We start from the raw sequence: 22,358 nt of genomic DNA, 5'->3' as shown, positions 1-22,358 counted from the left end.
CAGTGTCAGAAAAACAACAACCTAGTCTACAAATCTGCAAACCTTCCCGATGAACAGAAGCAGAAGTGCTGTAGAAAACAACAGGACCATCTTACCAATGTGGCCGTAATTACTTTTTGAAAATTTTTGTCTGATGTTTGCTGGCAGTGTCAGAAAAACAACAACCTAGTCTACAAATCTGCAAACCTTCCCGATGAACAGAAGCAGAAGCGCTGTAGAAAACAACAGGAGCATCTCACCAATCTGGCCATGGAGAGGACATTCTACAGGGATCTGGTGAAGGAGTCTAAGGAATCGGCAGAGGGGGAAGGAGTTCGTCTGGGACCAAACAACCCATGAAGCAAACCCATCAATATGCATTATTCTATTGACTTCACATAGCAGATGCATTATATCCATCTGACCCTTTGCAGCCTGGCCTCGTCTACTTCCCGACTCCAAGGAAACTGGGCACTTTTGGTGTGCACTGTGAAGGGGTGACCAAGCATGTTAAACTACCTGGTTGAACAATCTGTGGTTTCCTCCAAAGGTAGCAGTGCCGTCATAAGCTTCGTCCACCCCTTTCTCGGTCAGTATGGATTGGGTAAATCTAATATTCAACTTCACTTTGACAAATGCAGCGGCCAAAACCAGAACCGCTTCATGCTGATGTACTTGCTTGAGACTGCATTGTGGCCTCCACAAATCCATCCAGCTGTACTTCATGGTTGTTGGCCAAACAAAGTTTGCACTTTGCATTTTGGTTCGTCCTTGGTTAGTTGTTTTAATGTTGTATAGACCCTTTTAAGATGTTTATACATGTTTTTAAATTTTTTTATTCTCTTCATCTTATATTTGTTGTGTTTGCTTTCATGATATTTTGTACATCTTTATTATTTTGAGCTGCTATCTTGTTTCTGTACATTTTGCGTTGTTTGGGTCAAAGATAATAATAATAATAAAAACTTGATTGGTGCTTCGGCCTGTTTAAGCAGCGATATCGGCGAACACAAGTGAGTTGCTTGAATGCCATCAGGAAGGCTGTCACCGATAGTACACCGTGAGGTGTTAACATCCCACAGCATGGGCTAGGATCAGCTGAATGCCAAGGTGTTACTGTGACAGACAGCAAGCTACAAGAATACAAAGAAACATTACTGACAAACAATAGTGACCACTTGTACACAAGTCAAGATTTAGCATGTGGACTTTCCGACTTGACACTATTACAGAAATAGTCAATGAGTGTTACATTGTTTTTCCGTTAAGAGAGTTTTGTGAGCGATATACATCAATTGCATGCATGATAATCGCCTTGGAAGTACGCGTGTATAGCACATTGTAAAAACCATTGTGTATGACCAAGGTGTCCAAAATACAAAGGAACATTACTGACAGACAGTAGTGACCACTTGTATGCAAGTCAAGATTTAGCATGAATGCATGTAGACTTTCCATCTTGACATTTAAAGAAATACTCGATGAGTGTCACACTGTTTTTCCCTTCAGTGAGTTTACACATTTGCACGCCTTGGACATATGGAACACTGTAAAAACCATTGTGTATGACCAAACTGTCCAGTTAATTGAAGATGTTGCTGGTTTATTGGATATGTTGGAGTGCAACATGTACCAAGTTATTTCTAAAGAGGATGCCTTTCATGGGGAGTACGCTGAGCTTTAGGTTGTCATGGGTACCAGTGAAAGCGTAGTAGTGTTTAAATTTGTTATTGTAATTTTCTAATAAATTCGTAATTGATTTGTTGTAAGTGTATTTAGATGCAATTCAATCTTCTGATTGTAATGTCTCTCTTTTTTAAAATTTTTAATAATACACCATTAGGCCTAATCTTCGTGTATCTGTTTATTTATGTAGCTATATATCTATCTATCAAGGGTGATGGCTACTCTTTGACCATTGGAGGAGATGGTCGTGCTGATGGTCCTGGGCAATCAGTTAAATACGGGACGTACACTGCCATAGAGCTAAGCATCAAGAAGATAGTCAAGGGTGTTGGCTACTCTTTGACCATTGGAGGAGATGGTCGTGCTGATAGTCCTGGGCAGTCAGTTAAATACGGGACGTACCCTGCCATAGAGCTAAGCATCAAGAAGATAGTCAAGGGTGTTGGCTACTCTTTGACCATTGGAGGAGATGGTCGCGCTGATAGTCCTGGGCATTCAGTTAAATACAGGACGTACACTGCCATAGCTAAGCATCAAGATGCAATGAATGCCCCTAACCCACGGGAGAAAATGATGTTCTTGCTTGGGAAGTTGTCCACCAGTGGTGTTCAAGCCGGACCAATGACGGAGACCAAGAAACAAAAACAGAAAGAGCGGCAGCACAAAAGATCTACAATGGGCTACCATGTTGATGGGCTTCGAGTCTGTGGAGACTCGTATTGCTTCATTTACAAGTAAGTTGGAAAATACATTTAAAGAATCAACCCAGGTTGTCGGTAAGAATTTTAAATGTGGTGGAAAGGAAAATTACCCCTTCCTATTTCCTGTACAGTTTTAAGACATTTGTTTCGACTCTAGGATTTGGAATCTAAAACCAAAACCATTTATTTATTTCCAAGGGTCAGTGACAAATACATAACTAAGCTGACAAAGCACTATGGTGCCAATGGGATAGAAATTATGGAGAAGCACAGCGGTTGGTTCAGCAAAACACTCGAAAATTCGTCCTTTAAGACATTGAGAGAGCCGTGAGGTTTGTCACGATGTTTGCTGAGGAGAGAGCACTGACCATTCCAGGCTGAGTGCCATCAATAAAGCCATCGGATCCATGGATACGGCTTCTCCCAGCAGTGGAGAATAAAACATCAATTTGGAGGAGGTACCGAAAGAGCTTGCAAGAGCTGAATACAGCTAATGGAACAGGTAAGAAAATATGATTATGTAGAGGTTGGCTATCAATCTCAAATTACTGGAAATAAAACACCGTTCATGTCCCAGAAGACATTCGAAAGACTGGCGAGCAGTTGACAACTTCTGTAGCAGCCAGGTTTGTTGAACTTGCCTCAGTCTCTACCTCACCAATGAAAGCAAGAAGATCACTTATGTCAAGTGGTTAGAGATAACTCCTTAAGGAAGTACATGAATGAGACTAAAAAATAAACTTTATGTTTAATTTCTTGTTTGCTGGAGTGTAATAAAGACCCAAGTGTCACTAAAACAAGGTTTAAAAAAGATTCACTGATGTTTTTAAAAAGTGACCCGAATGCCGTCATCAAGTCATTTACATATCATGCTTGATACATTTCTCTGGTTCTTATGCGTACGGCCAATCAGCCAAGGATGCGTTGTTTGGACCCCTGGGAGTTTAAATTCAGAAAAATTTAGTTGGTCACTTTAAGCTTACATTGTACTGGAGTTTAGGTTCGGGAACACGGAAATGTGGACGGTCAGTTTAAGCTTACATTGTACTGAAGTTTAGATTCGGGAACACAGAAATGTGGATGGTCAGTTTAAGCTTCCATTGTACTGGAGTTTAGATTCGGGAACACAGAAATGTGGATGGTCACTTTAAGCTTCCATTGTACTTTAGATAAGGCTCGGGAACACAGAAATGTGGATGGTCAGTTTAAGCTTAGATTGTACAGATGCTCAAGTCGGGGAACACAGAAATGTGGATGGATTAATTGTAGAGGTGGTTACGATTGGGTGACAAATAAATGCAAATTGTCATTTTAAACTTCTGCAACAGAAATTGTTTTTCATAAGATAACTGTAGCTAAGGGTCCCAAAGAATCAGATGGCACTTCTAGGGCTCTGTACTATGTTTTTTTTATTATGATGGGGGAAATTGTAGGCTTAAAATTTTAGGCTCAAATTCTCCGCTGTGGCTTGAACACCAGGAATCTGCTCAACTATTCAACATGTTCAAATCGAGTCCACTAAGCCACAAACTGTTTTCTGGAATCACAGATGGCTCTGCGGTCAAAATACGCCTGAAGTTCCTATGAGTGGACCATGAGTTGCTGGAATCAAAAACTGTTTCAATTATTGACCAGTGATGTACCAATGGCCACTTCAACCGAAACAGGTATTGGATAACCAGGAATACGCACTCTCGTCAGAGCATACATAGACACACCACTGGTTCCATTCTCTAACATGACGCACTACACACACACAAACTTGGACACTCTAAATATTGCTTAGAAACCAGCAAAGGATTTCTTTAGAGGTACATGTATGACTACTAAAAGGGCGAAAACAGAAGTAGGAGCCTAATTCTAAAGACCTGCTTTGCAGAAGACTTCCCGGATTCAATTTTGTATGACACACTTCGGAAGGGAACCGGTCACTAACCCTATACATTCTATGATAATTTGACTAGTTATCTGAATCTTAACAGTTCAGCAAATTGAAGTATCTCGTTAAATATTAGGTGCTGTTATAGTCAACAGCCTCATTAAAAAATATATATATATGCACAGCATACCTATATATACATACATGTTCATATATGTATCAGTACAATAAGTTGATAAATGGAACTGGAGCGAAATACCTAGGGACCAACTGACTTGTTTATGATGGGAAGCCGTCGACCCCGTTCATAGCGAGAAGATTGTAGAAAAAGAGAACGTCCACTACATCAATCCGGCTTGAGGATGGACACCTTGGGTATAAATTCTATCTTTAAAACCTGTACAGAACAAAGAGAAGAAAACTAGTGATTTATTTGTTGATTTATTCTGCCCGTGAAGCAAATGATTCCCAGAACAGAACTTAATCAATATGGCAAAGGTCCTGGGTTCGAATCCCACCCGAGTAATATGGCTGTGAATTGATGTGGCCTTAGATTGGGCGGTCAGGTTGGTGTAGTGGTGTCTTGCCTCACTTTCCACCCTTGGGACCCCAGTTCGAATCCGGGGGCACTATGTGGGTTGGGTTTTCAGTCCCAACCTGACTGCGTCGGTTTTCCCTGGAATCAATCTCTGGGGTTTTCTAAAATGTCTTCATCGTCTTCTCTTCTCGTTTGGCTTGAGAACATTTATCCAGATCCAGATTAGATACTTACATATTCCATCATATTGCTGGATTCACATTTCTCCTTGGCTAGAGACCAATGTAGTCCCAGTTTATGGTACATCTTACTATTCTCCCAGTCTAGTGCTTTCTGTACCATGTGTCTCGTCTGTACAAATATCAAAAACACAGAAATAAATAGCTATCAATACAGCATGGCAGTTCAAAGGACAATTTCCTTTACGTCTCCCATCCGCAGGAGGCATCAAAGGCCTTATGGTTAAGTGTCACAACCAGGCATCAAAGGCCTTATGGTTAAGTGTCACAACCCGGAATCGAACCCACTCTCTGCTGATCAGAAACACCAGAGCTTGAGTCAGGTGCTCTTATTCGCTCGGCCAAGACATGCTACAATAAATCCTGCACTGAGGCAGGCCTGTACGCTTTGTTTTTGAAAGGGCAAGGGCACCAAGGCATTTTCTCCTTGGTAAAGGGAACTCTATGATGAAATTGTAAATTTCTACCGTAGCATTCCATTCAAGGGCACCAAGGCAGTCGCCTTTGTTGCCTATGTGAAGTATCGGGCCTGCTTAGGTTGATCCAACTTACCCTTTTTGTGAGACAGACTACTGGCCACAGCGAGCATCCAAGGGTACAACAGCAACATAGACAGCCACATACTAGCCACTTTAACGTCATCGGCATCGTCTTGTGTAAGACAGCGTTGATACGCTCTACAGTACCTCGGAATTCCTCAGGGGCAACCTGGGGATAATGGAATCAACAGTCAAGGTATGAGTAAGTATCACGAGCATGGGTGTCTATCCTTTTCAAAACAGAGACCAATATAAGTGATGGTCAATAAATCGAAGTCCACCAAGGGGCCATTATTGCTGAAGTACAATTGCTTCAGGCATGATGCCAGGTTTCCAAACTGTTCATGCTATGGGGCTATGTAATAAGTTATATTGGCCTTTTGACCAGTTTCATTCTCTGTGACATTTAATACTCCTTATCATTAGCTTTGTTCTAGATCAATGCACAGTAGACATATGTTAAAATCTCTGTGGGGCGTAGCACAGTGTTTTTGGGTGGCTACTAGTACTACACCGTTTATGAAAATGTAAACAAGCTTGCTGACTGTATGAAAGTGCCCACAGGAAAATTGCTGTGCCCCTTAAAGAATTAAAGGAACACGTTGCCTTGGATCGGTAGAGTAGGTCTTTGAAAAGCATTTGTAACTGTTTTTTTATAAAATGTATATGGGTAGAAAGATGTTTTAAACGTAGAACACAATGATCAACAAAAACATGCCTCGAAAGTTTTTGACTCCCATAAATGGCCGACCGTGTTAGTTCGCGCAGTAAAAGGAAAACCACGCAATTTCGAGGCAAACTTGTGTGGATCATTGTATTCTACTTTTAAAACACGGTTACAAACGCTTTTTATAGACCAACTCGTCCGATCCAAGGCAACGTGTTCCTTTATTAGTTCAAGGCCTGTGAGTCCAATGTTTACATTCGCTCAGCCATAATACACCACTTGAAATTTCCGCAAGATGCTTTTAACAGGTTATCTGGATGAGAAGCAGACAGCGTATTAGCTATTCACTCACCTTAGCTGCAAGTTCCTGTGGAAAGTCTGTGTTGAATTTATTGCTCAAACCAAATCTGCACACAAGGTAAAACAAGGACCATAGATTATTTCATTGTCAATACATTATTACAAAATTTGAAGATGTTTTCCTATTCCTTGTTACATCAATCAGAAGGAATAATAAAACCCTTTGATCAAGTCCCAACAAATTTAATTTGTTCTTTTAGCCTATACTGTCCTTTACCTGCTCCTTTTTTTATAAATTCAAGTCATGTGAAAAAAGAGTTGGCAAAATTGAGCGTAAATTTGTTCACTCATTTATTAGGGCCACTGTACTGTACACAAAACATTAACTGCAAGCTTTCCAACGAACAAGCCTCGACCAATTAGCAGTCAAAGTCCTGTCTTTCCTATTCTTTTTTTAATGTACTGTACAGGATGTACATGTAAAACCTTTACATGTACATGATGGTAATTTTGATTGATTGTTTTATATATTAATTTTAAATTCAGAGATTTATAAACGCAAGCACAAATTTGGCAGGCAATTTAATCTAAAAGAAATACCGTGCTGCAAAAAGGTGCTGCGCACTTGCAGTGCCCTCTCCCCCATATGTCCCCGGGTTTGGCTCACCACTACTGAAATGTCTTCATTTCTGGGGAGTCCGATAATTGTGACCCAGATGACCCATGTGATGTCGGGAAACACAACCAATTTTGTACCATTTCATTCATGACGATTAATACTATGGTTTGTACAGACTGACACTTGTCTTGACAGGGAACAGCATGCAGAGCCAGCGATAGATAGACATTGGATAACTTTCCGTATGGCGCCACCACTTTTTCACTCATTTTTACAAAAAGGGATATCTCACTGAGGTAAATTAGATACTATATTATTTCATATCGAGTGAAAAAGTAGTGGCGCCATACGGAAACTTTTCCGAGCCAGAGATAGATAGACATTTAAATTTACGGAATGGTTGTTGATTGAATGAATGTGTGGTCATTTTTTAATTTGGGACAAGAAATTTTATGAAAAACCAAACAAGTAATTTCATTATTAAAAGCCAAAGCGAATAATGATTAACCAAATTCATTTTATTTTTCGACTTAATAATAAAATCATGGAGGTTTCCTTCCTCCATGATTGATAAATCAAAGTAATGTCCGGAAACTGGGCAAACAATGGAACAAAGTAACTTGGCGGCATGATAATTCCCACCGTTTCAGGAACAGAACAAAAACAGATAAGTATTGCCTTTTTCCAAACCTACATAGTAACATGACCTGACCCTCTGACGAGAACAGGATCTGGGACATGACTTAGGACCGCACTGTCCGGATAGGAGTCCGGGTCCTCAGCTATCACGTACTCGATTGCATCAAAATCAGCCATGTTTCTGGAGTTCATGGAGGAGTTTGTTGTGACTTTACTTTTTCTGACGAGAGAATTGAGAGAGGGCAATTTAGAGCCCGCCCTCTTGTGATACTATTTGCAGCCTATGCTTCGCTCGGCCCCAGTGGCCAGTCAGCAAGGCACTGGGGACGAGCGAACATGCTGGACGACTTTGGTGTACGGTGTGTACGTTCCCGCGTGATTATTTTGTATTTCTCCGTGAATGAAAAATCGTTGCGGTTCGAAGTAGAAAAAACTCACGTTTCAGTTGTTACAGCAAATCTCAGTATATCATTTCCTTTTCAGTTTCAAGGGCTTAGCTTAGTCAGCAAGTCAGATCAGATTGTGTGACTTATGCCTACTTTTTAATAACAGAAAAGTAGCCGCCTAGCTCCGTGAACCTGTTTTCTTAGTCACAAAGCCTATATAAGACTTTTTTTCTAGTGTGACCCTAAAATATTGTACATTTCTAAACGGTTTCAAACATAACTATGACCCTGTTGTGGTCAAAGTTCTCCCCAATGGCGAAACAGAACGAGAGACCGTCCTCGAGACTCCTCGGCTTCTCAATGAATCAATCATACCACAAAACATCGCAATGAGTACTGCTATATTGAAACACACGCTGTTTAAGTTTTATTGGATTACACATGTTTCATAAAGGTGTGGGTCCAATACCAAGTCATCTCGTTGACATACACAGACAAATCAATTCCGAAAAAAAACACCTTTAATTTTGAATAATGGTTATTTATTTATTTTATTTTATTTTATTTTAATTCTTCGGAAAAAAAAAAAAAAAAGCAAAACAATAAAACAAGCACAGGCCGTCCAGGGAAGGGCAAAAGTCCAAAAACTGTCATCAAAAAAGATGTGCCCTCCCAGACCTAGCTCATAAAAAATACACATTATATACTATACATTAAACATTCTAAAATTGCAGTAAAAGTTTAAACAAAAGATGGCAAGAAAGCTTTAAATGACACCACGTCATGCGAAAACATTACCGAGCATTCTAATTAAATATATATTGACAGGGTGACTGAGCTTTAGAAATAAATAGCTGATCAACAGACAGGGAGAAAGTAGAATAAGACGGAGCTCTGGAAGAGCCACCACACTTAGTGGAATGACGCTCCCCAAGAACCCCATCGACCAAGATAATCGGGATTCGACAAAATGGATGTGATAGTACTTTCAGCTGAAAAACAAAATAGTTTAAACTTTTTTGAGCACCCCATACAGCAAGGGGTCATGTTGTATTCAGTGTATTCAATTTGGATACCCCCACTCGCACCCCATCACCCGATCCCCAAGTATTCCACTCTTCCCAAACCAGTGGCAAGTTATGATTTGCTGAAGTTGTGTAATATTCACGACCAGAAAACCGACACTACTCTGGAGACACACTATACTCTTTTCCCTTGCCCGCTACCCCCCCCCCCCCGCCCCACCCCTCAACACCCCACCCAAAAGCTTATGACAATGGTAGGACGCACAGTTCTACAGCCGATCATCTTTTAAAGATAACTTTTAAAAAGTCCACTATAACATTTAAGTTGTACGAACAAGCAAGTTAAACATTGCATTAAACACTCTTTTTCATAAAACAAAGCTTTTAAAATAATATAGCTTATAAAAAGTCCACGATAACATTACAGGGTGTAGAACAAGCAAATTAATACAGTGCATTTAATACTTTGTTTCGTACAACATAAACAACAACCAACGTGCAACTTATACTTAATATTTGTAAATTAATTTTAAGAAAAGATAAACACTCTCAGGGAAGATGTCCTCACTCTCAGGCCAGATTCCTCTCCTTTCAGGTCGTCTGAGGAAACTCCCCATCCTCAAAAGAAAACCTCCATCTCATTCCAACTCCAACTAAATGACCCGGGTGGATTTCACAAAGAGTTAAGGCTATAGTCTTAAGTAGGATTTGAAACTTTGCATGTTGGAAATACGATATGGAAAGTTTTGCGGTAACACCATGTAGATGAGTCGGGTGGTATTGAAAAGAACCATTGGTTTCAACTCGACGTTTCGTTTCGATGAGTTACTAAAGAGCCTTTAAAGGCCATGGACACCTTTGGTAATTGTCAAAGACCAGTCTTCTCACTTGGTGTATCCCAACATATGCTATAAAATAACAAACCTGTGAAAATTTGAACTCAATTGGTCGTCGAAGTTGCAAGAGAAAAATGGAAGAAAAAACACCCTTGTCACACATAGTTGTGTGCTTTCAGCTGAGGTTTCGAAATCAGTTCAAATATTTGAGTGAGGAATTACTCTTTCTCAAAAAACGATGTTACTTCAGAGGGAGTCGTTTGTGACAATGTTTTATACAATCAACAGCTCTTAATTGCATGTTACTAAGTAAGTTTGCATGCTAACAATTATTTTGAGTAATTACCAATAGTGTCCACTGCCTTTAATGAGCTTTCACGAACTTGGCAGCACAGGCCGTGAACCATATTTTATGAAATCCTTTTTTAATTGCAGGTGAATGATGGGAGCAGTAGTAACGACACCCTCATCGGTACCTACTCTGGAACCACGGCTCCAGCTACCATCGTCTCTTCCCTCAACGTCATCAGAATCAGGTTCCGAAGTGACGCATCCAACCAAGGCACTGGTTTCCAGGCTAGTTGGTCTATAGGTCAGTATCTGTGCATTACACAGGGATGGGATTTCTCTGTTTATTAACTGAAAAGCTCAGGGTTTTTTTCTGACTGCACCCCCCCCCCCCCAAAAAAAAAAGACAAAATTAATTATTTTGTTTTTTTATTATTGTATTTTATAAACTAGATCAAATTCATAATAAAAATGGAGATAAACACATCTATGGAACATCCCAGAGTGCGATTGCAGAGTAGGGTTTTCCTTTAGGGGTTTTGCTCCCAAATCTAAAACTGAACAATCCTTATATATTTGGTTTGCGATATTACACCATGTGTGTATCTAATTGCCAGGTAGAGTTTGTTCTAAGAAAACTATCTTTTTTTATTCTTCTACCGCGGAGTAGATTATTCAAGTGTTTGGGATGCTTCTCAGTTCTGAAAAGAACTGTCCTGCTTTCTGACTTTTACCCGGGTGGACTAGGACTAGCCTCAAGTATTTAATATCTCCTATAGGACTAGTCCTAACCTAACTCTGTGTGTAATCGACCCCTGACCTCCCATCATCCTCGCATCTTTATGAGATCAATCCAATCCCCACAACAGAGACGGTACAGCATGCACAGCAACATCCGAATATCAAGACGATGTAGGTTAGTGTGAGCAGCCAGAAGGAAAAGTAATACACAGTTGGGTGGCAGTAGCTAGGGCTGGTTGGATCCTCGTCGGGTTTGAAGTTGCCGTACACCCAAACGTTACCTGTAAGAGATACGAAGAACATTACGATAGACATGACACAACGTTTCAGTATGGTTTCAAAATCCTAAGTTTCTAACAGTACTGTAACCGACAAAGGCGAGGGCCGTTTGATATAAAACAAATATGTTGTAAACTTTAGGCCTGACTCACTTCTGTCAAACTGCTCACGTTGTCTGTTCATACAGCTCACCCCAGAACCCCAAAATCTGACAGAACAGAGCTACACTCACAAGTGCAACAAACTGTGGTGTTAAAATGCCACATGGGTTTAGACATTTATCATGGTGCAGCCATCTTGAATTTCCCTCATTGATATCAATATTACCAAACCGAGGCTGGAAGAACAAACTAGTTATGTTCCTAATTGCAAAATTATTGTTTAGCATTCATTATTGTTATTCGATACGGGAAACATGACCAAGATGGAGGCAGAATGATAAAGGTCAATATTGTCACATAGGCCTACAGATGCCACCAACAAAGAATAGAAATGTACGCCCCCAAATTCCTGACGAAACAAAGCTGTTTTAAAATTTCGATTCTCTCATCGGTATATAAACACTTGATGTTCCTTTTAATACCGCATTTTTGCAGTGCACTGATGGCTAAAATAGTGTCTGTGCTGAATGTTGATCTCCCTTCCCTCCCTTTTGTTAACCCACACACCAAAATTTACTGATTATGTCTTGTTTTACCCAGGATGAAGAAGACGAGAAGGACACAAGCGAAGACCCTGCTGACGGAGTTGTGTGCGTTGAATGAGAAGTCAGCGTCTTGACCTTCCCGTTGTTTCTTAACCCTGACACACAGATCCAAAAGCGTCTTGATGATGTAGATAGTCCCAGAGACGATCAGAAAGACGGGTATATGGCTCTGGACTGGGCAGTCATTCACGTGAATAGCACCTGGTGGAAAAAAATGAAAGGGGGAGGGGGGGGGGGGAGAAGGGAAGAATAAGGTTAAAACTAGTATTTTGTGTTTTGCACCAGTGTCACTATAATTATAGGGATACCTGTCTCCCGGAGACCACTTTTGTTTCTGTACATAAAAATTTCCACTGTCGTATAGTGTTTTTTAAAGGGGGAATGTTGTTCTTCTAAAATCGATTAAAAAAGGGAACCTTAAAAAAATCAGGAAAATTTTTGAGGATGGAAATTCTATACTATAGCCTCCCGGAGATTCTTCCCCAATTATGCGAAATGAGCTGAAGGAGGATGATGATTCAAAAGAAGAAGTTATATACACAGTATGCGCCGTATTGGAGACAGAATCTCCTGATATCGGCAGCAATCATTTTGTGTAACTTGTCCATGCTGCCACGCTTAAAACTCTCTCAAATTCTTCAATTTGAATCGTGTTTCAATTAACGGTTTCAAGTTCCTACTTACCCACGATAACCATGGCAATCGGTACAGCAAGTACCACAGCCATCAACACCGTGAAAAGTACTGAAAGGTAAACGAAGTAGAACTATTTTAAACAGATAGGCCTTTATCCCCAGGATTAATTCATCATTATCAACCGGCTAGAAATCTCACGTTCAAAGAACAAAAGTCTGCTATCGGCCCCAGGTATCACAAGTACTTCCTATGGTTCTCGCTCCTTCCTGCTGTGCATCTTTGGAACAGCTTACCACGCAATGTCAAACATGCTGAAACTACTGATCAATTTAAATTATGCTACGTGGTAACGTAACACAAAAAAAGTGCTAGCGCAAGGTGTTAATTATTGTTTGTGTTCAAAACCCCAATTCCTGCTAACCGAAACCACCCGTTGTTGCATAGAGCTCGGCGGACAGTTCTGTTTAGAGTGAAAGATGGGTACTTTCAACTCGATTTACGAGTGAAGTTCGTTACAATTTCACTCAAAATAAGTGACACAAATTAAATTTCACTCTCAACAGAGCGAAACTGACCCCCCTCGGTCAAGAGAGTGGATTTTTGCTTGTAGCCTATGAACCTTTTCTTACCCGTATTGATGAGTATAGTCAAGACCTTGGTAGCTAGGTCCACTGAGCCACTCGACGTCTTCTTTGCGTCTCGAAGCTCCTGCATCACCGATTTATAAGACGGAGGATCTGACAACAGAATGAAAACAAGTATTTATATCGTTTTTATTTATGTGTTAGCGATTAAGAAGTTTACCTTTAAACTCAGATCCACAGAGATTATAATGAGTTAAAATATCACGTTTGTGACGCTAGGTGGCAGCAGACTGACCAGGTAAAACCATGGCTCTCGAGAATGTACGCATGCTCAGAACTACACAATCAATGGAAATTTATCTGTTGAGTCTGCTGCCACCTAACATTTCAAGCTCTCCAATTAGCCAACGCATGATACAATGATCAGATGCAATCAGATAATCTCCTTTAACACACCTGGCCAAAACTTTAAACCACTTCACTGCTTCAAATATCGTTTTCTCGGGGAGATTCCTTTGAGATTTTCTTTCTAAAAATGTATTTCTTCATCGTGGGTTTCATCGGGCCTCAAATTGACATGCTTATTACAATATTTTAATACCATAATAAGCACGTCAATTTGAGAGGTTAAAACCTCTGAAGTGTAACGGTCCAATTGCCACAATTTCAATTAATTGTAATGATCTCATGTTATTACTGTCCAACTATATAAGGCAAACTTCCTTCTGGGCAGAAGTGCAACAAAGAGCATTTCAATGATGTTAACATCACTGAGTACCGTTTGCTAATTATAACGTGTACGCATGGCAAGCCATGCATATACACAGAACGATCACTGATCATAAACATCGCCAATATGCTGTAGGCATATAATACATGGTGTCGTCATGTCATTTGAATCAATCACCATTCTCCACACTTCAGAAAAAGAAAAAAACTTTGCTATACTACTTTGTGAGGCAATGTGCAGTCGTCAGGCATCCATTAGCGGTATCATTTCAATTTATCATATATCCATCATTCATTATACAATGTTCGCTAATTTCCCTGGTGTAAAGTGCCTAAAGTGGGTCAAATTACTCTCCACCAGCCACCGGGAGATGTGAGATAAAAAGGCGGCCTGGAAAGCGGTGTCCAAAATAGGAGTATAATATGGGTTTGGAGTTCGTAATGGTTTGCCTCTGAGAGTCTTCAATGTGTGCAAGCAATTAGTCTGCGTAGAAACTACTTAAGAATGGACGATTTTGTTTAAGGCAATATCAGTGCCGTGGTGCTATATGATTTATGAAAAAATGTGTAGGTTCGAAGTCCCCGTTGTTTTGTGAAATTGGCAATTTTCGAATTCTTATGGAAAATCTGTTGAAGTTCTCCGTATTACCAAGATTCTGTCTGAAGTCTACACAGACACTCAGATTGGTTAATGGCCCTTATTGTTCATGCGTAAAAGAAATGTCCAAAGTCCAAGAAGCTTTAGGCATGGGTGCCGAAGTTGCATGATAACAAAATAAGTTATAGCCGCGCTGTTCAATTTTGTGGATTAAATCGAGAGTGTGTTGAATCACTGAAGCTGCTCATTATGCGTAGTCCGACGGAAAGAACCGAGATGCTTTTTAACCTTGACGAAAACTCATCCAGCTATCCTTGGGATTGGATATCCCTGCTAATGTTTTTCCAATCTGAACATGACTTATGCCTATCATGCATATAGCATGTTTTCGGCAAGGACTGCATAAGCAACTTCAGTATAATGTCTTCGTGCCCAAACATTAAATATACACTGGACACCTTTGATAATTGTCAAAGACCAGTCTTCTCACTTTGCGTATCTCAACATGTGCACGAAATAACAAACCTGTGAAAATTTGAACTTAGCTGGTCGTCGAAGTTGAGATATATTATGATGGAAAAAAAAAACTTTGCCACACGAAGTTGTGTGTTTTCAGATGCTTGATTTCGGAACCTCAAAATCTAATTCTGAGGTCTCTAAATCAAGTTCAAATATTAGTGGAAATTACTTTTTTTTTCTTGAAAACTTCAGAGAGAGCCGTTTCTCACAATGTTTTAAACTATCAACAGCTCTCCATTTCTTGTTACCAGGTAAGTTTTTATGCTAACAATTGTTTTGAGTAATTACAAATAGTGTCCTTGTGCCTTTAACACATTGTCGATTTATATTGAACTAAAACATATATTAACCTTCTCCAGGTACAGCGTCAAATGGGGGCGGTTTGTCCGTTGCCCCTGTGTCAGCCGAACCATAGGTCGTGGGTTCATCGCTCGTATCTCCCTTGACAAGTCCTTCTTCAGCGTCGGCCTGAAACAACAAAGGGTCACATCAATAGCCATTAATAATAATCATTGCTGATCCCTGCAGTGCAAAATGACGTGTCATACAACACACTCAACGTGCCCTTTAAAAGTTTAGGTGAATCCTAATACACCCGAGGGTTTGAACAATTTGAACGTTGAAGCCAGATGTGAAATTTCCCGTGTTGAATTGTGTTTTTTTCTCGCGTTTTTTTGCCCTTCTGTGCCCAACAAAGAGCTGTACAAATTAATGCATAGATAACACTGATCAGTGTCCAGTGTCTAAATACGTGTAATCAATTAACTAAGTGGTAATGTTTCCATAGCACCAATGACACACTTGACAAAGAATGTAATAAATGGAACAACAGAAAATGTGTATACGGACCGAAGATAATACACAAAAACAACAAAGTAATTTATGCCCTGCATATTCCCCATTATACACCACCGGCCTTTTATACGTACAGGTTCTAGGTAGGCAGATTGCAATTGCAATAATTGCTCCACGAAGTGGAACTAATTATTAACATTGTACGAGACACCTATATCAAATAATTGTATTTCTGGGGTGCATGTATTGCCGCCATCATGGGCAATTTATGGAGGAAAGGTGTTCTGTAATTTGTGCACACAAAGGACACATTTCCTCTTTTACGATAGCCGCCAACCAAGATGCTCGTGGCATTCCAGATGGTCCCCTCACTATACGCTATTTGGCTTCTTCTGTGTATTATTTGAACATAAATCTAGATAAGTATCTTGGTGAATTGATTCGTAAGATCTAATTAAGATGCATGACGTCAAACATGACGTCAAACAAATTAACATGAATGGAGTTCAGGTCATCAAAGCTGAGATTTGCGGCTATTCGATGAAGCATCGCTTTAAGAAACCTTGTGATGGTTGACTAAAATAAAATGTTAAACATAAAACGCATTGTTGTGAGACTTTGCTGTATATTTATGTGCGTTCATTGTGACACTATACACAAGGCGATGAGTCCTTTGTCTTTTGATGTTGGTCTCTTTCCCCACACGGGTACGGCTTGACAAAAGGCTAATCAACTTTGGGCTCGAGGTGACAACCAAACAGTTCTACATTCTGTTTGGACAATAATGTTTATTTTCTCTCAGCAATTACGGCCCTTTTCGAAACCACGGCGTCGGCTTTGGATTCGGTTTGAGGCTCCGTTTACGTCTGAAAACAGGCGCAATCGTCAAAACAATCGGCGGACCAAGCTAGCCTAAGGCGAATCCAAAGCAGAAGCCGTCGTTTCAAAAAGGGCCTATGATTCGTGGTCATTGACGTTACAGATAGGCCAATAAAGCCCTTTCCACACGACAACAATTAATTAGCAAATGTCCATTGCTTTAATTTGAGCGTGGTTCTGAAATTTTACAAATTTACACGGGGCGTTGTGTAAAATTTCGCAACCATGCTGTCATGTGAAGGAGACTTACAAATACAATTATTAAAGGAACACGTTGCCTTGTATCGGTCGAGTTGGTCTTTGAAAAGCGTTTTGTAACCGTTTGTTATAAAAAATGCATATGGGTAGAAAGATATTGTAAAAGTAGAATACAATGATCAACACAAATAATATGCCTCGAAATTGCGTGGTTTTTCTTTTTACCTCGTCGAATGACACGGTCGGTCATTTATGGGAGTAAATGTTTTGACTCCCATAATAATGGCCGACCGTGTTAGTTCGCGACGTAAAGGAAAACCGTGCAATTTTGAGTGATACTTGTGTGGATCATTATATTCTACTTTTAAAACATCTTTCTAACCCTATGCGTTTCATAACAAACGGTTTCAAACTCTTTTAATAAACCAACTCGTCTTGATGCAAGGCATCGTGTTCCTTTAATATCAATTGCTTCCAAATTGTGACAATGTTGACATTTCAGTCAGTCCTTTGGTATTTTGCTTCGACATAATTGATGTTTTATATATAGCAGAACGCATTTCGAAAGCTTTGTAATTGAGTAAATCGATGCGGATCAGCCACAAAATCCATTTCAATGTTGTTTTATTTTCTGTTCGACAACAATGCAATCTAGCATATTTTGGAATACTGTCATTAAACGCATCTGAATGGATTTCTCGCACAAAAGACTGTAAAGCGTTAAATAATCCAGTGAGTGCATTATTTCAAAATGTATTTCAATGCTGTGGACAATTAACTGAAGTCCATCCAGTCATCCATTAGGCTTTGATTATGTTATTATTTATTCCTTTGAAAAAAATAATGGACGACATACAACATAGAACTCGGCTTTGAAATCACAACTTCAACAGTCCATGACGGCCATCAACCGCAAGACACCATTTCACACCATCTGGTGTGATTTGAATATGTATATAGACGCCTATTGCAGTTGTGTTTAAGGGCAACGGACATTATTATTGGTAATTACTCAAAATAATTGTTAGCAAACAAAGTTACTTGGTAACAGGCAATGCAGAGCTGTTGATAGTATCAAACATTGCGAGAAACGGCTCCCTCCTCTGAAGTAACGTAGTTTTCGAGAAAGAGGTAATTTCTCACCAAGGTAATAATATAAGAAACTTAAGGCCTTAAGTCTTTTTAGGCATATAAAAGCACAAAAGTGTGCAACAAGGGTGTTTTTCTTTCATTATTCTCTCGCAACTTCGATAACCAACTTGAGTCTAAATTTTCACAGATTTGTTATTTTGTACAAATGTTGGCAAAAATTAAGTTAGATTGCTGGTCTTTGACAATGACCCAAGGTGTCGTGCCTTTAAACTAATGCCAAACGAAAAAGACGTATGTGTCTGAGATTGTTGCTCTGCGTGGTTTTAAGACATAACTAACATCGATTCCCATGGCATTATATTCCACGCGGTTGAATCAAAAAATAATATTTAACACTCTTCATAGACAAAAGCAGGCCTTGGCCAAAAAGAGGGATTGATATAATGCGATGCATGGAAACGATGCGCCTCATTAATCATAATGACACCGTAGACAGAACACATACCTGCTATCATGAACCACATCGTATCTAGGCCTATTAAAAATTATAGTAAATTTAAAGGCAGCGGACACTATTGGTAATTACTCAAAATATTTATCAGCTTAAATGGGAAGAGGTTGATAGTAAAAAACAGTGTGAGAAACGGCTCCCTCTGAAGTGATGTAGTTTTCGAGAAAGAAGTAATTTTCCACGAATTTGATTTCGAGACCTCATATTTAGAATTTGAGGTCTCGAAATCAAGCATCTGAAAGCACACAACTTCGTGTGACAAGGATGTTTTTTTCTTTCATAGTTTACTCGCAACTTTTACGACCAATTGAGCTCAATATGTTATTTTATGCATATGTTGAGATACACCAAGTGAGAAGACTGGTCTTTGACAATTATCAATAGTGTCCATGTCTTTAATGAGTAGGCCTCTTGTGTTAATTTACAAGGCATCTGGCACATGGATTTCCACCTCCCTAAAATATAGTTTTGTGTTTGCAATACCTGCCAGTATTTGCATCCTTTGGCTGAGGGCTGACATTTTATTGGTCCGAGTTGGTGTGTTTGGCAAGTTTGGATTTGATTTGAAATTATACCGGGCTTCGTACATGGACGATAGTCGTATGGCTCACTGAACTCTAATTTACCTGGAATCAATGATGCATATCTTCATAATCAGCTCGGATAAAGCAAAATTAATAAATTAATTGCAAAACAAATAAAATAGGCCTAAGACAAATAAATAACCAATTGTGCATAAAAAGTCAACACAAAATACCAGTATGAGATACCATATAAATACTATGAAAATAATCTGAAATGAAATAAGGACAGAAATCCAGCAGAAAAAACACCATATAATATTGCAAAAAAAAATGTTTTGGACAGAACAGGCATAACAGAATAATAACAGGCATTGTTTGAGTTATAAAGTCAACACTGAAGTAAAAACATATCAGCAGCTGTATTGTCTTTGTTTAAACAAACACCGTATACAAAAACCACAAACACCAAAATCTTACCATATTATTTGCCCGTGATTGCAACTGACCCGCCTTTTCCCACAATCACCTGATGCATCAACCACAAGCTCACTATACCCTTCGATCTCGGGGTCTCAATTGCCCGCGCTGACAACCGACTACCCTGGTCGTCTGGTTGATAAGCACAGTGGTTTCAGTCTATGGATCTCTGCATTTTTTTGAAAACGGTCTGCTGCTTATACGTCTGGCCACACCTCATTTGCATAAACAGCAGAACTAGCCAATGGTAGTGATTGTTTACAGCTATTTATCAACATAAAAATCCAGGGGAGAAAAAGATAACTATTATATTTTTGTAGAATCTTTAATGCAATTTGGAAAAGGTTTGGATTTTAAATCCCCTCGCGACGAGGAACTGGATTTATAATGGGGGGGGGGGGGGGGGGTGAAATCATTACCAATGCAATCCAGAGAAATAGGGTCTAAAATTAATCAAAGATCAGAAAATTGATTGCCAAAATAGATAGGCCCAATCTTACTAATGTTGTGCACACCTTTAATTTTTATAGATGTTGATTTTACATCGGGGATAAACAAAATTTACATTTTATGTGAACTTTGGTTTGTCTGACTATTTTGTGTTTATACCACCTGGGCCCAATTTCATAGATCTGCTTGTAAGCACACAATGCTGCTTTAACCATTTTCTGCCGAGCAGATATGAGCAGGTAAACATGTGACAAGGCTGGCACTTCGCTGGTAACCTTACTATGTTTAACATTATTTGGCTGTGCTTAGACATTTTGTGATTAATAAGCAGCTCTGTGAAATTTGGCCCAGGTCCCATCATCGACTGTGTGTGCTTTTACAATCCACTGTAAGATAAGCGCAGAATTCTGCTGTACACCGTGGCATTTATTCGGGCCCTTATTTCTGTTATAGCCATGTGACTGTTTTTCAGTGAGTGTATTTTATGAATGCGTGCCTCATTATAATAATGCACCATATGGACCGTCAAAACAAGGTTACCATAGTAATATTTTAAAGAATTATCATCAGAATGTCATTGTAGATATTATTAAATAGGAAATACTTCCGTATCCTGCCACCACCACTCTTTCACACGTGTATACCAAAAGGAATATCTCACCATTTGAGTAAATTAGTTACTAATTTATTTCATAAATATAACGAATGAAAAAAGGTGGTGGGCAGGGTACGGAAATTTGTCCAATACAATATTATATGGTGAATGTGGTTCTAGCATTTGATAAACTTACCATATCCTTTTTTTAATATATCATATATTCTCATCTTCTCTTTTTGACGTGGATAGAGTATCTTAGTCGGAGTTGGCTGCTGGAGGTGTGGGGCTGTGTTAACACTTGGATGGCTGTGAACCACAACCAACAACTTGTTGAACAAACACATTCCATTTTTTGCATTCCTGTGGAGACATTGTTATTTCCTTTGTTCCCGTTCTTAAGATTTTCCCATAGACTTTTTTTTTTTTTTTTTTTTTTTTTTTTGGGGGGGGGGGGGCAACCAGCAGCGCTCACAACTTGGTCTCCTGCCTAATTGCATGGCAATACCTGCACATTTAGATGCTGTGGGATATCCAGGTGTAAATTTTAATCAAGGCTCTTCACTACACTATGGACATGAGGCAGTCATCGTAAAATATTGCTTAATGATAAAAATACAGTCATTACACATTGTAGATACTTATTGTTTGGGAGAAATAATTGAACTTGGAACAAGCGTTACTGTAGTAACGCTTATCAGATTGTGTATACCCCAGAGATTATTATTCGCGCTGGATAGGTTTTCCAGCAATATCTCAAAAGTGCGAACATCTTTTGAAATAGATGGTTCACAGTTTTATTGCATACATCACGTTTTAGGCCTTTATGACAACACTTGAACGATTCCAAAAACCAAAGGAATACTTTACCTTCAAAGACACTGGGCAATATTGGTAATCGTCAAAAACCAGTCTTCTCACTTTGTTTATCTCAATATATGCATAAAATAACAAACTGTGAAAATTTGAGCTCATTCGGTCGACAAAGTTGCGAGATAATAATGAAAGAAAAAAAACAACCTTGTCACACGAAGTTGTGTGCTTTCAGATGCTTGATTTTGAGACCTCAAATTCTAAATCTGAGGTCTCGAAATCAAATTCGTGGAAAATTACTTCTTTCTCGAAAACAACGTTTTTTCAGAGGGAGCCGTTTCTCAGTGTTTTATACCATCAACAACTCCCCATTACTCATAAGGTTTTATGCTAAACCTATTTTGAGTAATTACCAATAGTGTCCACTGCCTTTAAACAAGATCGTCGTTCAGTTGTACATTTTTTAACAGTTGTCAGATGAGCACCTTTTTCTACCCAAGATGAATCTTTTATTTCTCAAACAAGAATCGTTCAATCCAACACACCACAAACAAAGAACCATAGAGCAGAGTTCGTACGTAACTAATGACCATTGTATTTATTACGCGAACAACAGAAAGGGATAAGAATAATAACAGGTTCATTAAAAATAAATAAAGGACCAAATCGCGTCAACGCATGATAACATGAGAGAGGGGAAGCACATGCCTATGGTAAGATATTCAAACAATTTATAGTTAGGCTACATGAAGTTGGTTCCTGCTTCTTTCTAAAATGACTTCTTCGTAAACCTCACATAATACAAGGATAGTATTCACCAATTACAGTGAGCCACTTTTTTATTTGGCTTGAATGGTTCCAAAACTACAATAAAATAATGATTATTTTTTTCCACCCAGCCCCGCTTTGGT

At 39.2% G+C, this 22,358-nt stretch overlaps 2 protein-coding genes across 2 annotated transcripts; both read right to left on the bottom strand.

The window, feature by feature from the left end:
• Nucleotides 1-2,945: 2,945 nt before the first annotated feature.
• On the bottom strand, nucleotides 2,946-7,988 carry LOC117306333 (cysteine-rich hydrophobic domain-containing protein 2-like). Its single transcript, XM_033790936.1, has 5 exons — nucleotides 7,842-7,988; nucleotides 6,581-6,635; nucleotides 5,575-5,730; nucleotides 5,018-5,134; nucleotides 2,946-4,642 (listed from the first exon to the last, which is right to left on the bottom strand). The coding sequence occupies exons 1-5, from the start codon at nucleotides 7,976-7,978 to the stop codon at nucleotides 4,592-4,594; spliced, it is 516 nt and encodes a 171-aa protein (XP_033646827.1). The 5' UTR covers nucleotides 7,979-7,988; the 3' UTR covers nucleotides 2,946-4,591.
• Nucleotides 7,989-10,968: 2,980 nt separating this feature from the next.
• On the bottom strand, nucleotides 10,969-19,776 carry LOC117306336 (transmembrane protein 272-like). Its single transcript, XM_033790938.1, has 6 exons — nucleotides 19,590-19,776; nucleotides 15,464-15,581; nucleotides 13,313-13,420; nucleotides 12,732-12,791; nucleotides 12,039-12,248; nucleotides 10,969-11,343 (listed from the first exon to the last, which is right to left on the bottom strand). Exons 1-6 carry the CDS (start codon nucleotides 19,590-19,592, stop codon nucleotides 11,162-11,164), a joined length of 681 nt encoding a protein of 226 aa, XP_033646829.1. The 5' UTR covers nucleotides 19,593-19,776; the 3' UTR covers nucleotides 10,969-11,161.
• Between the last annotated feature and the right edge of the window lie 2,582 nt (nucleotides 19,777-22,358).

The sequence above is a fragment of the Asterias rubens genome, unplaced genomic scaffold, assembly GCF_902459465.1.
Source record: "Asterias rubens unplaced genomic scaffold, eAstRub1.3, whole genome shotgun sequence".
Taxonomy (NCBI): domain Eukaryota; kingdom Metazoa; phylum Echinodermata; class Asteroidea; order Forcipulatida; family Asteriidae; genus Asterias; species Asterias rubens.
This window is presented reverse-complemented; position numbering and strand designations above follow the sequence as displayed.